The sequence below is a fragment of the Abrus precatorius genome, unplaced genomic scaffold, assembly GCF_003935025.1.
Source record: "Abrus precatorius isolate BTA unplaced genomic scaffold, Abrus_2018 Scaffold3, whole genome shotgun sequence".
NCBI lineage: Eukaryota > Viridiplantae > Streptophyta > Magnoliopsida > Fabales > Fabaceae > Abrus > Abrus precatorius.
The window spans coordinates 27408153-27422794 of record NW_020874373.1 but is presented as its reverse complement, the minus strand read 5'-3'; the positions used below and the strand labels follow the sequence as shown (position 1 = coordinate 27422794).

At 32.4% G+C, this 14642-nt stretch overlaps 1 protein-coding gene across 6 annotated transcripts; it reads right to left on the bottom strand.

The window, feature by feature from the left end:
- Nucleotides 1-3621: 3621 nt before the first annotated feature.
- On the bottom strand, nt 3622-12098 carry LOC113861610 (tropinone reductase homolog). Of its 6 annotated transcripts, none has more exons than XM_027494547.1 (5): nt 12010-12098; nt 11690-11897; nt 4432-4648; nt 4220-4341; nt 3622-3789 (listed from the first exon to the last, which is right to left on the bottom strand). In XM_027494547.1, exons 1-5 carry the CDS (start codon nt 12096-12098, stop codon nt 3622-3624), a joined length of 804 nt encoding a protein of 267 aa, XP_027350348.1. The 6 variants fall into 6 exon arrangements, with proteins under 6 accessions (XP_027350348.1, XP_027350351.1, XP_027350350.1 ...); XM_027494550.1 differs by having other exon boundaries at nt 3622-3768; XM_027494549.1 differs by having other exon boundaries at nt 3622-3776; nt 4225-4341.
- Nucleotides 12099-14642: the final 2544 nt, after the last annotated feature.

Below are 14642 nucleotides of genomic sequence, written 5' to 3'. Positions count from 1 at the left end.
AACTTGGATGCTACGATTTTTTCTATGGTGGGCCAATATCATTAGAAAAGTTGCTACTTGCTTAGTTATGCTAACATGACCATCAACATTTAACCCACCCTGAATTTGAAGTAATTCACATAGGGAAAAGAATGCACTCAAATTCATCTGTAACTTCCAAATACAATTCCTATCACCCCCACCCCCAATGATGCTTTCTAGTGCATCTTGCCTAACTACATTAGTGTTCACTCTTCGACTATGAAAACCATCATCAATACTTCTATTCCTTTTATTCATATACATCCTCAACATGACCATGACCATGAAGTTGCGTAATCTTTACCTCTTCATCCAATAATATGCAACAACCATCAAAATTTTGTCCAAATGCTTCATCCCTTCCTATTAAGCAACCCAAATTTTGTCCAAAGTGCAGAATGTCAAATGACTAGTCTTTTTTTTGGTATAACATACCAAATTTAGAAGTTTGGCTTGGATGGTATGCTGTTGAACAATGAAGAATGATTTGTTTACTCGATTTTGCACTTATAACAAGAACCATTTATACACACTCCAAGTTTAACTGGATAAACAAAAATTCCAATAGCAAAAATGTACTTCACAAGTACTTTGAATTTTTGTGTAATTGTCCAAATACAAATTAGCATTACAATTATATACCAAAACAAGATAACCAAAATAGAGGCTGCAAATGACTAATTGTTTTGGGCTATGTATTTGTTTTACAGGCTACTGAATCACAACTATAACTGCTATGGAAAGTTTGTGATTAATTGCAGGTCAACAAAAATGTATGCAGCTGCTCTCTTCAAGGAAAAGAATGGAATTATTACACAAGCGTTAAAAATGGAAAGCAAAATTTACAACTCGATAACCAGCTACATATACGCCCAACCAATATTATGTAAGGAAGAAGCAGCAACAAAACAACATTTGAAACAATGTTCAAGAACTGAAAATAGTGATACTGACACGTCCATTTCAAGCTACAACTGTTAAACATGGAAAGGAAAATTTACAGATGAATTATACGCTACATAAACACCTAACTAATATTATACAGGAAGAAACGACAACAATAAAACATTTGAAACAATGTTCAAAAACTAAAATAGTAAAAGTTATCCATGAAAAGTAGATTGCAATGAGCAGTTGTTACCTTTTCCAGAGGATCCTCACAAATGGTCACCACAAAGAGCCTAAATGGAGAACAAAAACAAAAAAGAGATGTCACAAGAGATGAGAGCAGTTAGAAATTGAAAGAACTCATCGTGAAGATTGATGAACGAAGACAAACATTACCTCAGCTGCAGGTGCAATGGTGGCGCGGTTTGGGTCCTCTCGGTTGAAGTAGATGGCTGCAGACACAACTAGGGTTGAAGATGATGGAGAAGAGAAGTGTAGCACCAAGGGTAGGAATGTAATATTTTAAAGCTAGTAGGGGCATTTTTATCTTCAAAAATCACTTCTCCGTGTCCCTACAACCGGGACACCAGTGTCCCTATTTTCACGAGATATACTGGTGTCCATCGAATTTGTGTCCCGCGTGTTCTTTGTGTTTCTGTCTCTCAAGTGGGACACTCGTCAAACATGATACACGTGTCTCCGTGTCTCTGTCCTAATGTCCCTCTCTGGCAACCAAATGCAGCCTTAGGGTTGAAGATGCTTGAGAGATTTTTGTTAAGGACAATGGGGAATAATGGAAGCTCTTCAATCTTCATTGGTGGGTGAATCTATTAACCATTGACACGCATTGTCCCAACGTTTAGGCCTAGTGTCCGATGGCAATAGCAAAGATTATGAGGTAACATATGCGAGTGATAGAGTTTGTTTGCTTTCCTTTTCTACAAATTCCACAAAACTGGCAAAACCTCCCATAATCGATCAATGAGCCTATCTCTAGAGGACTATGGAAGTACACGCCATAAAATAAAGTTAAAATTTTATAAAATTAATATTCAACTTTCAATTTACTAAATAGTTCTTATATTATTTAAATATTAGTTAAACATCGTAATGCTTCTAGAAAGCAAGTTTATGTTAAATCAGAGTCAAGTTTAATTTTTCAAAAACTTTGTTTCTATCAAATCACCCTTAATTTGTGAAAAGTGGTCAAGCTCAATTTTAAGCAGGAAATTTTGAATCAATATGCAAAAGACTTAAACACGTCCATAAAATTATTAGGTGGTCCTGACCACTAATATCTTGGCATGTGTCAACATTTCTTTTTTAAATGTATACATGTCATTGTATAATTGGTTAGGACCACGGTAGTTTAAGACCATACAAAATTTGTTCCTATTGAACTTAGTGTTTTGAGTATTGAATAATCTAACTTTCCATCTTACCCTTGCAATAACTTACACTTGTATTTTAAGTTTAGACTTTTATAGTTTGTTTAGATGGCGGGTAATAAAGTAAGAAAGAAAAATGAGAAAAAATTATGTATTTTACGAAGAAGGAAAGAGTAAGCAAAATTTTTTTAACTCAATTTTAAAGCAAAATCATCATAAATTTTGTTTTAGGATTGTGTCTTAGTCCTTGAAATTTGGAAAAAGATGAGTAGTAGACTGCAACGGTAGTGTTAGTCAACCTTAGATTGATGCTCAAATGGAGGCTACCAATAAATATCTAGGACATTCATTGCAAAGCTACGGTGGGAGAATCTTAGCTAGTGAGACTTTATTCTTGTCCAAGTCAAATTTACCTACCATAATTCCATCAATCAAGCTACTATAGAAATGTCCCTTCAACGCAATGTATGATTCTCAACCTCTCAATTCTTTGGACTTGACTCCTATCTCTCCACTTGCAATCAATTCATTATAAATGTGGAATTAAGAGCAAAGGAGATGAAATAACTCTACGAACATATTCTATTGCATATTGAGAAGCAAAACTCAAAGGGTAAGACTTAGCGAGAGAAGCGTTGGAGGCAAGCTATGTGATATAGGTATTGAAGGCAAGCTACTTTAAAGGAGACAGCATGAAGTCAATTGGGGGAAAAGAAAAGTTTTTGTGGAGCTTATGGGCTTAAATGTAAAAGATTAATAGTAATGCTTATAAGATTAAGTTCATGTACTCTTATAGAATTTATATTTCTTTTTATCACCTATGAAGACATTATGCTCATGGGTAAGAGTATTTCAACCAGAAGAAAATGATTTAAACATAGGAATGAAGATACAAAAGAAGTAAATCTTTGAAAAAAGTAAATATCCATTAAATGCAAACCACCAACCGCGAATTAGCAGCAAATTTTAGATCACAATCAAATTTAGTTTGTAATTTATAATTCTGTTGTAACCTTTGCCCAATAAGTGTTTTGATAATCTAGTTTGAATCATTTCCAGCCACGACACAAAGTGCCATGGTGAAGACATCCCCCCATAATCATTCTTAATAAGAAATTTAGCATACACAAACTATAACCCATATATAGAAATAAGCTAGTTAACTATACAAATGGGATATCCAAGACAGTGAAGGCAATAGATCATAACATACATTGGAACAACTATGTTAACAAAATTATTTTTTGGAGCTTGAGTCAAAACAAGTTGATCTAGAGATCTTGTTTTTCGGTCTTATTGTAGTTTTAAAATTTAGCAAAACATTTTAAATTGTGAAACCTCCATCTGCTTTTATAATTTGTCCAGTGATGTATGAAGAAGCTGGAAGGCAAAGAAAAGCAACAATTGCTGATATCTCTTTGGGTTTTCCCATGCGACCAAGAGGTGATTGAGACACCACATCATCTACGACCTTATCCCCTTCAGCAGAATTCTATAACGAGCAATTACATAAAGGCTTTCAGCATGCTCACTAAATTAATTATTAACATAATATGCAACAGAACTTATGTCATTGTTACAACTATACAATATAGGTAGCAAAGACATGTGATGCCAATCAATTTTGACGTGCCTCGAAACAGCTAAACTTTAAAAACAACTCAATACCGATTTTGATTCTTGAAATTAAAAACGTTGATACTTTAGTTTCAAACTTTATAAAAATCTCAATTTAATTTTAAAATTTTTAAAGATCACTAATTTTTTAGTCTTTTGTACTTTATTTTCTATTATTATTTTATATTAAAATAGACTAAAATAAATCTTATTTTATCGAAAAAAAATAAAACTGAATTTTTTATAAAATAAAAAACTTGCTTATAATTGGAGAACTAAAATTGAATACATACTCACTTAATAACTCTACATACCATGAAAGACTCCAAAAGTGAGGTCTTAACAGGTCCGGGTGCTACAGCATTTGCCCGGATATTATCCTTTGCCCATTCCATTGCTATGTTCTTAGTGAGTTGATTTATAGCTCCTGAATTAAATTTGTGCACACATTGATTATTGACTCAAATTTCATGTTGCTTTCACATTTGAAGAATATGAATAAGAAAAAAGGAAAAACCTTTAGAAGCTGCATAGAGAGAACCAAGAGGCATAGCTACCATGCCTGCAACAGAGGATATGAATATGATGCTCCCGTTTCCAGAAGCTTTTAAAAGGGGGTATGCAAGTTGACACAGGTTGTAACTAGCCTCAAAATTGGTACCCATTATAGTTGTTATATCTTCAGCAGTATGATCTATGATTTTCTTAGGCCCACTTATTCCAGCATTGTTCACCTATTATAATCGTTTACTAACTAATCTCAAATACAACTAATTTAGGGAAAATCAAGTAACTGTAACAGAGATACAAGAATAACCATACATCATGTATGAAGTTTAACGACAGAAAAATTCTTGTACCTTTTGATATACATTAACAGATTTTAGTACCTGAAAACTTAAAAGCAAAATATTTGAAACATGAGAGTTTCATTGTACATAGACCAAAGGTTTTGCATTAGAAGCATTCCAGCTACTATGTTTGGTTGTCTTCTTGCAAGTTACAATACGTACTTTGATCATTTATATTCAGAGTGTGCATTTTTCAGATACACTCTTTTTAAACAACTTGTATCAAACACACAAACTAACCATTTCTCTAAATTAATTCATTAATTAATTAGATTAATCTAAAATAAAGTTTTTAAATTATTTGACATATTTAGATAAATTTTAAATTAAGTGCTATTATATTATATAACCTATTTTAGAACTTGTTTTAGAAATGGCCCTTTACAGTTATTAGGAAAAACATTATTTTTTTAGACCTATTACTTTTGTACAAAATAAATCTAATTATTAATGAAAATTTTTAATGTATTTTTAAATAGAAAGATTTTAAATTGGTTTTCTCTTTGTTGTTAAAAATTTATATACTACTTCGTAAAAAGGAAGAGAATAGGGTTTTCTCGGGCTTCAAGAAAGCTTTTCTTTCTTTTTAAGAAGAGGAGTAAAAGAGACGTTGCTAGGGTTTTCGCCCTAGCCAGCCTGTGACCTACCGAGGGACAAAATGCAAGGCAGGGGATAGAAAGCTAAAGGTTCTGGTTTTAGATCTCTGGCCAAGAGGATCGAGAAAGGATGAAGCGTTATGAAGCGAAAAAACGATCTAAAGAAGAGTTAGATTTGATAAATTGAAGTACGAAAAAGGCCAAGATGGGATCTGAGGCGGTCTCTGAAGAGTAAGAGGAACTCATGCAAGAAGAACTGCGCTCACTAAACCCGATTCAATCTCAAGTGTTTTCTACCCTTAATGTTTCTGTACCTTTATCATATAAAGATAAAGTTCTGGAGTCAAAAGATCTTGATTTAGTTCTAAATGATGAGGAAATCATTAAATCAGTGCTAGAAGATTTTAATATCCATCCTGAAAATGATGAATCTAATGTGATAGGAAGTGAGGATCAAAATCTTTGCCCTAGTCTTAAAATTCCCCTTAAAGATTATGAGGGTTGATGCTTTCTTTGGAAGTTCTCCCTTATTGTTAAGCTTTTAGAAAAGTCAGTGAGCTTTAACTATCTAAACCGGAGATTTAGTTCTATTTAGGAGTATGGAAGATTACAAATATGCTCTTTTTTAAGGACCTTAGTTAATCTTGGACCATTATCTTCTAGTTCAGAGGTGGAGGCCTCTATTCTAGACTAAGGACTATATTATAAAGAAAATAGCTGTGTGAGTTCGTATTCCTGACTTACCCCTTGAATTGTATAACAATAAATTTCTGTGGCAAGTTGGAGCTTGCTTAGGATCAATGTTGAAAGTGGATCCCTATAAATCCCTGCTATCTAGGGGTAAATTTGTTAGAATTTGTACTGAAATTAACCTTAGGAAGCAATTAGTCCCTGCTTTCAAAGTTTTAGGTCAAGAATTCAAAGTAGAGTATGAGGGTTTACACTTAATATGCTTCAAATGTGAGAAATATGGACATAGGCAAGAGCAGTGTGGAACCACCATTCAAGTTTTAGGTACCCCTTAAGAGGAATGTAACTAGTAGGATGGGAGAAGGTCTTGATGACTCTAGCATAGCTAAGGATATGGTTATAGACTCTCAGAATTCTGATGTTGGATAGATAGTTGAACAATTTGGACCTTGGATGTTAGCCAAGAAATAGTTTAGGAAAAAAACTAACTACCTTTTAACTTTTGAAAATTCCCTTAAAAATGGGAAATTTAGGGATTCAACTGTTGGATCTAGATTTGACATACTTGGGGATGCAATTCAGGAGGAAACCCAAGAAATAGAAACTGTTGATAATAAAATTTCAGAATCTAATAGGAGTAATTGTGTGCAAATTAAGGATTCTGTTTCTAATAAACAGGTTAATAAAAGTCCTAATCCTAAACTTGGTGAGAACTTAAAAAAAATTACAAAGCTAAATCTTTATCAAAACATACTAAAGGGGGAAAAGAGAAAGTTAGCCCTTTTCAAACTGAAAATCCTAATAACATTAGGACTGATCAAGTTATCCCTAATAATAGATCTGAACTAGAGAGTAAATAGACTCTTAGTTTAATGTCCAGACTTCATAATAGCCTCCTAAATAACAATACAATGGGTAATAATATCTTGGATCTTATAGGTATGAATTCTGAGACCTTAGGTCATCTTCCCACTGATAAGCCACCTGATATACCCTTAGTAATGATGACAAATAAGATTATCAATGAAAACCAAATCCTTGATAAGGATGATTAGTGGTAGAACATTGGAGTTGACCCAGCATCCTGAGGATGCTTCTAAACCGTTATCTTAACTTTTTGAATTATTTCTTCTAGAATTGTAGGGGGCAAGGGGTAGGACATTTTCCAGACTCATAAATGACCTTGTGAAAATATACATTCTAGATTTTATTTCCTTGTTTGAACCTAGGATAAGTGCTGATAAAGCTGATTTAGTTCTTAATAAAATTCATCTAGATGGCCATGTTAAGATGGATGCTATTGGATTCTCTGGGAGAATCTGGTGTTGTTGTAATTCTAAGAAAGTTCAAGTGAGTATTATAGGAAAAAATAAATACTTTATTCATCTCAGAATTAGTAATGGTCCGAGAGATTGGGTGCTTTTCTCTGTCTATGCTAGCCCTCTAAAAGGGCTGAGAGCTGAAGTTTGGAAGTTGTTGACTGATTTTAGTTTATCAATAAATGATCCTTGGGTTGTTACTGGAGACTTTAACTCTATTTTGTTTGAAAATGAGAAATCGGGGGGTAGACCTGTGAATCTAGTCCTAATGAACCAATTTGCTGACTGCCTTAATACCTGTGGATTATAGGATTTAGGGTTTAAAGGTAACTCCTTCACTTAGAAAAGAGGGCAGATTAAAGAAAGAATTGATAGAGTTACTGCTAATGACCAATGGAGAGCCCTATTCCATAATAGTTTAATTATCCATATTCCTATATTAAAATCTGATCATGTTGGACTGTGGTTCAAAGTTAGAGGAGCCTAAGAACTTTAAATTTCTAGCCCCTTGGTTGTGTCATGATGATTTTAGTAATCAAGTTCAAAACTCCTGGTTGGAGTCCAGCTCTTGGATTGACAATGTGACTAGATTTAAAAATAATATAACTGACTGGAATATCAATGTTTTTGGCAATATTTTTAAACAGAAAAAGAGGCTTCTTAATAGGATTAGAGGAATATCCTGCAAATTAGGAAAGGAAGATAATCCGTACCTCTGCAATCTCATGAAATCTCTGTGGATGGATTATCAGAAAATTCTGTATTATGAGAAAACCTTTTGGTTTCACCATTACAAATCTAGCTGGATTAAACTAGGTGACAAAAATAATAGTTTTCTTATAAAGCTGTAATTATCCGTAGGCAACAAAACAGAATTGAGGCCCTTAGGAATGCATATAATAGTTCAGAATATGACCCTTTGAAACTCTAGCACTTGGCTGTGAGTTACTTTAGGGATATTTACACTGATCCTAATACTTCTCATACCATTCTGACCACTGTATCTAAATTTCCCTCCCTTAGGAATTCTGATAGAACCATTATTGAGGCTAAGTTAACTTTAGAAGAAGTAAAATCTGCCTTGTTTAGCATAGGAAATTTCAAGTCTCCTAGTCCTGATGGGCTTCATGCTTTGTTTTATAAAAATCAATATGTTACAACATATTTTTAGGTTTGTTTCTGATATGTTCATAAATCCTCAAAATATTGTTGCTGTTAATGATACTGTTATTACTTTGATTCCTAAAACTGATAGCCTTGAAAGCTTGAAACATTTTAGGCCTATTGCTTTATGCAATGTCAGTTATAAAATTATAACTAAACTTTTGGCTAATAGAATTAGGGGATCTCTGCCTTTCCTTATCTCTGCTAACCAAACTAGTTTTATTCCTGGAAAGCAGGGTATTGACAATACCCTAATTTTGCAAGAGCTTGTTCATTCTTTTGACAAAATGAAAAATAGAAATAGATTCATGATTATTAAGATTGATCTTAAAAAGGATTATGATAAAATTAAATGGAGTTTCATTGCTGATATTCTTCAGGAAATTGGCTTTAATAATAGGATTTCTGATCTTATTAATAAGTGTATTTCCACTTCTTCCATGTCTATTAATTGGAATAATCGCAAAACTACTAGTTTTAAGCCTAATAGGGGTATTAGGCAGGGTGATCCTATTTCTCCTTATATCTTTGTTATGTGCATTGAGAAACTAACCCATTTAATTCAGGATAGGGTAAATAATTGTGTCTGGACTCCTTTTTCTTTCAGTACTACTGGCCCTAAAATATCTCATATTTTCTTTGCAAATGATATCATTCTACTTGCTAAAGCTGATAACCATCATGCTGAGATTATTAATTCTGTTTTAAATTTATTTTGTTCAACCTTTGGTTTGTCTATTAATAAAGATAAGTCTTCTATTTATTTTTCTAGAAATTGTCCTTCTCCTTTAATTTAAGATATTAGTCTTACTTTACGTTTCAGAAAGTCCATACATTTTGGTAAATATTTAGGTATTCCCATTAGTCATCTCAACTGTTCTAGGCATGAGTTTGCTTTTCTTATTGACAAAATTAGGAAGAAACTCTTAAGCTGGAAAATGAAGTCTCTTTCCTTTGCTGGCAGAGTGACACTGGCTCAATCTTGCATAATGAATATCCCTAATTATTTTATGCAATCCATGATTATTCCAAAAGCCATTTGTAAAGAAATTAATATTATCTACAAAAAGTTTATTTAGGGGTCTCTAAATGGTAAAAAATGTCATTTGATAAGTTAGGAGAAAATTTGTAAGCCTAAGAATGAAGAAGGTTTAGGCTTTAGAGATATTAACCTTGTGAATCAGGCCTTTATTATGAAACTTTGTTGGAGGTTTATTAATACTCCTGGTGAGATGTGGGCTAGAGTCCTTAGTAGTAAGTACAAATTCTCCCTAGGAAAAGATCCTTCCTTATGTATTAACCAAAAATCCTCGCCTTTGTGGAAGAGCATGGTTTCGGTTTGGGATTGTTTCTATAATGGGTTAGAATGGGTTTTAGGTGATGGTTTGTCTATCAGGTTTTAGAAGGATAATTGGATTCTTCCAAATCAAAATCTCTTAAGTTCTACTATTAAAGAAATCCCTAATAGTGAATTAAATGATCCAGTGGCCCTCTTTGCCATCCATGGGGGATGAGATTGGTCAAAAATTAGGAATTTCCTTCCTGCTCAATCTTGTGAATTGATAGCTAAGACCAATCCGCATGTAATTTCTAGTGGTCAAGATAGGGTGTTTTGGAAGCTTTCTAATGATGAGAACTTCTCTGTAAAATTTGCTTACAATTTAATCTCCAATGCTAAGTCTTTCTGTTCTGGAAATAATAATTTATTTAAACTTGTTTAGGATTGAGAGGGCCCTCCTAGGATTTCTACTTTTTTATGAAAAACTGCTCATGGCAGGCTGTTAACTAATATTTAAAGAGCTAATCGTAATTTGACTGATTCTTCTATTTGTTTTAGATATCAGGAAGCTCCTGAATTTGTTATTCATGTTCTTCGTGATTGTTGGACAGCTACAGCTATTTGGAAGCAAATCTTTCCCCCTGATAATTGGTCCTATTTCTTTAGTCTTGGCCTTTCTAACTGGCTGACTTATAATTTGTCTAAGTTGAATTTTCCTTTGTACACTGTTTGGAACAAACTTTTTGGTGTTGTTTGGAACTTGTGAAAGAATAGAAATTGTGTTCTATTTCAAACAACCTTTGGACTAATGCGGCTCTGCTCCATAAAATTCTGCTTGATTTTGACTATTTCCTCTTCTATGACAGGGATAAACAGAGGAAAAATTATGGCATTTGGGATAGCTATAGTCTTATAAAGTGGCAGCCTCCTCTTGAAAAGCAGCTCAAACTTAATATAGACAGTGCATCTTCTCAATCTCTGGGGTTAGCTAGCTGTGGTGGTCTAGTTCGTGATGACAAAGGCAGATTCATAACTGGATTTCACAAATCTCTATATTCTTGTACTCCTATTATGGCTGAGTTCTGGGGTATTTTTTGGGGTCTCCAGCTTGTCCAAAAATATCCAACTTATATGGATCGAATGTGACTCCAAAGAAGCCATCTCTCTTATTTTAAATGTTCAAGATTGTAAACATCCTTATTTCTTTGTAATTAGTAAAATAAGAAATTTGATTAGTGGAATTAAGTTTGTTAGATTCCAGCATGTCCAGAGAGAAGCAAACCAGTGTGCTGATTGGCTTGCTAAGAGTGGTCCAGAGATTGGGTTGGATTGTTCTATTTTTGGTGAGACTCCTGACTATTTAGAGCCTTTCTTACATCTTGACTCTCTTGGAGTGTTGCAGCCAAGGCTATTTTCCTAGGTTGTTGTTTGCTTTGGGCTTTTAAGCCTCGTTTAATAGTAGAAAAAAAAATTATCCTTAAAATAATCAAAACAAATAAAAAAAATTCAAGTATTATGCTTTTTTATTATATTCTTTAACATATTTTACATAATTAATCTATTTCTTTAAAAGTCAAATTATTGATCTCGTAAATTGATTACTACTAAGTATAATTCCTTACATATTGTTGGGGTTTTTGTTAATAAAAAATAGAGTTTTATCTTAATAAGATGATAATATTAAATATAATTGTTTTATTAAAATAAAATCCAATTTTAATCAATAAATAACATTAACCAACAAATTCTGTCTTTTTTAAAGTTTCAAACAAATCACAGAAAACACATTAAAAAAAAAGACATTCTCAAAAGATATTATTATTATTAGCCTTTCTTCGACACATCAGAATCAAATGAAGAGATACAAGTAGCTTACTAGAATGTTGAGCTTTCCATCAAAGATTGAGGCAACCCTTTCCATTAAATTTTGACGTTGTTCCCGTGATATTATGTCACATGCCGACCCTCTCACGCTAAATCCTTTGCTTTTCCACTCTTCCAAACATTTGTTAATATCTTCTTGATTACGTGCACATATATGAATCACTGCCCCAAATTCTGCCAACTCTTCAACAATTGCACGGCTAAATTACAAAGAAAAAAAGCAAAAAATAAAAAACTATGGAATTACCAGAAGAAAGAAAGTAGTAACATGTACTAATTAGAGATGATTGAGATTTATATTAGAGAACCAACCCTATGCCTTTGGTTCCTCCTGTCACCAGTGCTTTCATCCCTTTCAATGACCATCTTTCGTCTTTGAAACTCAACTTTATTTCAGCCATTTCTCTAGTTAATTCTTAGACATTAAAATTGAAAAACAGCACACAAAATAATTAACATTATCTATATATTATATAAGTATAATTGATTTCAGATTAGCATTTAATGTCATATTTATTAAATATAATATATAATTAATGTAAGGAATATACGGTACATTAAATGTTTACAATGCAATTATTTATTACTATTATTATTTAAAATAAATTTAGCTTATCAACATATTTTAAAATAATAAAATTTAAATACACATTAAAATAATTATTATACATTAATGTTGTATTTATTAATTCTAATATAGTTATTAAATGAATGAGTTTTTATAGTAGAAAAAATTTCAAAACCTACTATTAAAAATCTTAATTAATAGAAATGTAATACCTAAAGGAATTTACTAAAATAGTTACTAAAAGCTTTTATTATTATATTATTATAATCTAGAATAAATTGAAATTCTTATATTTTATCCTAAGGAAATTTAAATGTACGTTAATAATATGTATATATAAAACATTTTTAAATATTCATGTTCAATTAATATTTTTAAAATAAATTAAACAAAATGAATATTTTAATTTTTAAATTTATTTATTACATTTTAATTATATAATTTTCACGGATTCCTTAAGAAATATTTATTTTTGTGAAAAGAATGTTATCATATTATATGTTAGCACAACTTTAATGCCACATCTTGTGCATTGATCACCCCATCACCTCACTTTAACATCTAGGACTGTCCAAAAATGCTAAGTCTGTCTGAAACCGAGTTCTGAATGTTTAAAACATGGATAGGATTGGTCGGCTTATTTAGAAGAAATTCGGATCAATAAAAATGGACTTATATGTTTAAAAATGGTCAGATTCGGATCTTAATTCGAAAAAAAGAATTGAGATCCGAATCTGCCCGACTACCTATTAAATTAATATTAAAAATAATGAAACCCTAGTTACGCATAGAAAATGGCAGCGCGTTTCGTAGGTAGGATTAGAAAGTTCGAACTCAATGGACCTTCCATATTCAAGATGATATTCAAAAGGAAGAGATGGTGAAGGAGAAGAGTGGAAAGATAAAGACATGAACGTTCGTGGATAGTTGTTTGTTGGATAATAGGATTCATATGTTCCCTTTAGTATTTTTGTTATTTTTATACAGTATAATGTCGGCGTCGTTTCCTCAGTATGTGGCGGAAGCAATAATGGGGCCGTTGTTGGATCCTCCCGGCGTGAAATTGAGGAAGGAAGGATTGACAGTGAAACACCCAGTAGCTTTTGTGTCCGGAATCATCACCGGTGGGTTGGAACTCTGGGAGGATCGTCAGTGTGCTGATGGATTGTCCAAGAAGAGGTTGTGGGGTGGCACTTTTGGAGAATAGTACAAAAAGTATTTTTTTATTTATTTTTGGGATGGTTTGATTTGATATTGGGTTTTTTAGGTGGGGTATGTGTGGATTTGAATGTGTTTTGAGTGGCATGTTTGTAAGATTTTTTATAGTTTTTGATAAATAGATCATTTTGGCTCAAACTGCTTATCCGACCCGTTTAACCTAAAATCTGTCTAATCCAAAATCTATTCAATTCGACCCATTAAGCGGACAGTTACGACTCTAATAATATAGAGGTCGATTTGAGCTTTTTGTGATTTAATTACACCCAAAATCGTCCAACCTGATCCAACGAAAAGCCCTATTAACCTCTATCTAAACCTTATGTTCTCAACTCTTTGCCCTTAAAATGACACCACCAAAACTAGCAAACTCCCACTATTTGCCATTGGATTTTTCCTTATTTCCACAATATCAAAAGTACTTAATATTATTGAAGCAATCCTAAACTAAGCAGTATTGTTATAGAGACTAAAGGCAAGATAGAAGACCATTTGAAAGCTAGATTAGACATAGAAAATTTTGTAGAAGAAGAGATTAGAGGTAGAAACCAAATAATCTAAAAGCAAAATATAGATTTAATAAATAACAAAGAGTATATGTGTTTGAATAGGTAAAAAAAACTAAAGTTACTCGATGAGATTTGTCAACAACTTATCTAAGTACGTTGACATTAGAGACACAAATTTGTTCGGTATGAAAAATAAAAAATCATGATTATTATCTATTCATACAACCTTTGCTTCCAATAACATTTAAACCATTATCAAAGCCCTTCTGTAACACACTTATAAAGATTAGTCAATTCTTTTATAAATTAATTTCACCACTTTTGAGAGAGAAGATAAATTATAAATAATGGAGTAAAATATTGCAATAATGTTGTTTAAGTTAGAACAAATATTTTCTCTAAGTTTCATTGGCTATACGAAGCACATTTTAATTCATTTACCTTATAAAGTTAGGATTGATGGTCTTGTACAATACCAATGGATTTTGTGCAAGTCAAAGAAACTTATAATTTCTTTGATTCATTCATTTTGTACAAGTTAGAACAATTTTTTCTCCCAAGTTTTTTTTTACCTTGTGAAGCATTGTCTAGTTCATTTGTTTTATGAAGTTAGGATTAATAATCATGTACAATATCGATGAATGTATTAT

Bases quoted from the DNA above. Each gene is read 5' to 3' on its own strand.
- LOC113861610 (XM_027494547.1), bottom strand. From the start codon at position 12,098: ATGGCTGAAATAAAGTTGAGTTTCAAAGACGAAAGATGGTCATTGAAA. The intron at 11,898-12,009 runs GTTGGTTCTCTA...TTTGTAATTTAG, and splicing joins GGAGGAACCAAAGGCATAGG to CCGTGCAATTGTTGAAGAGT. The intron at 4,649-11,689 runs GTAAGCTACTTG...CGATTATAATAG, and splicing joins ATGGAAAGCTCAACATTCTA to GTGAACAATGCTGGAATAAG.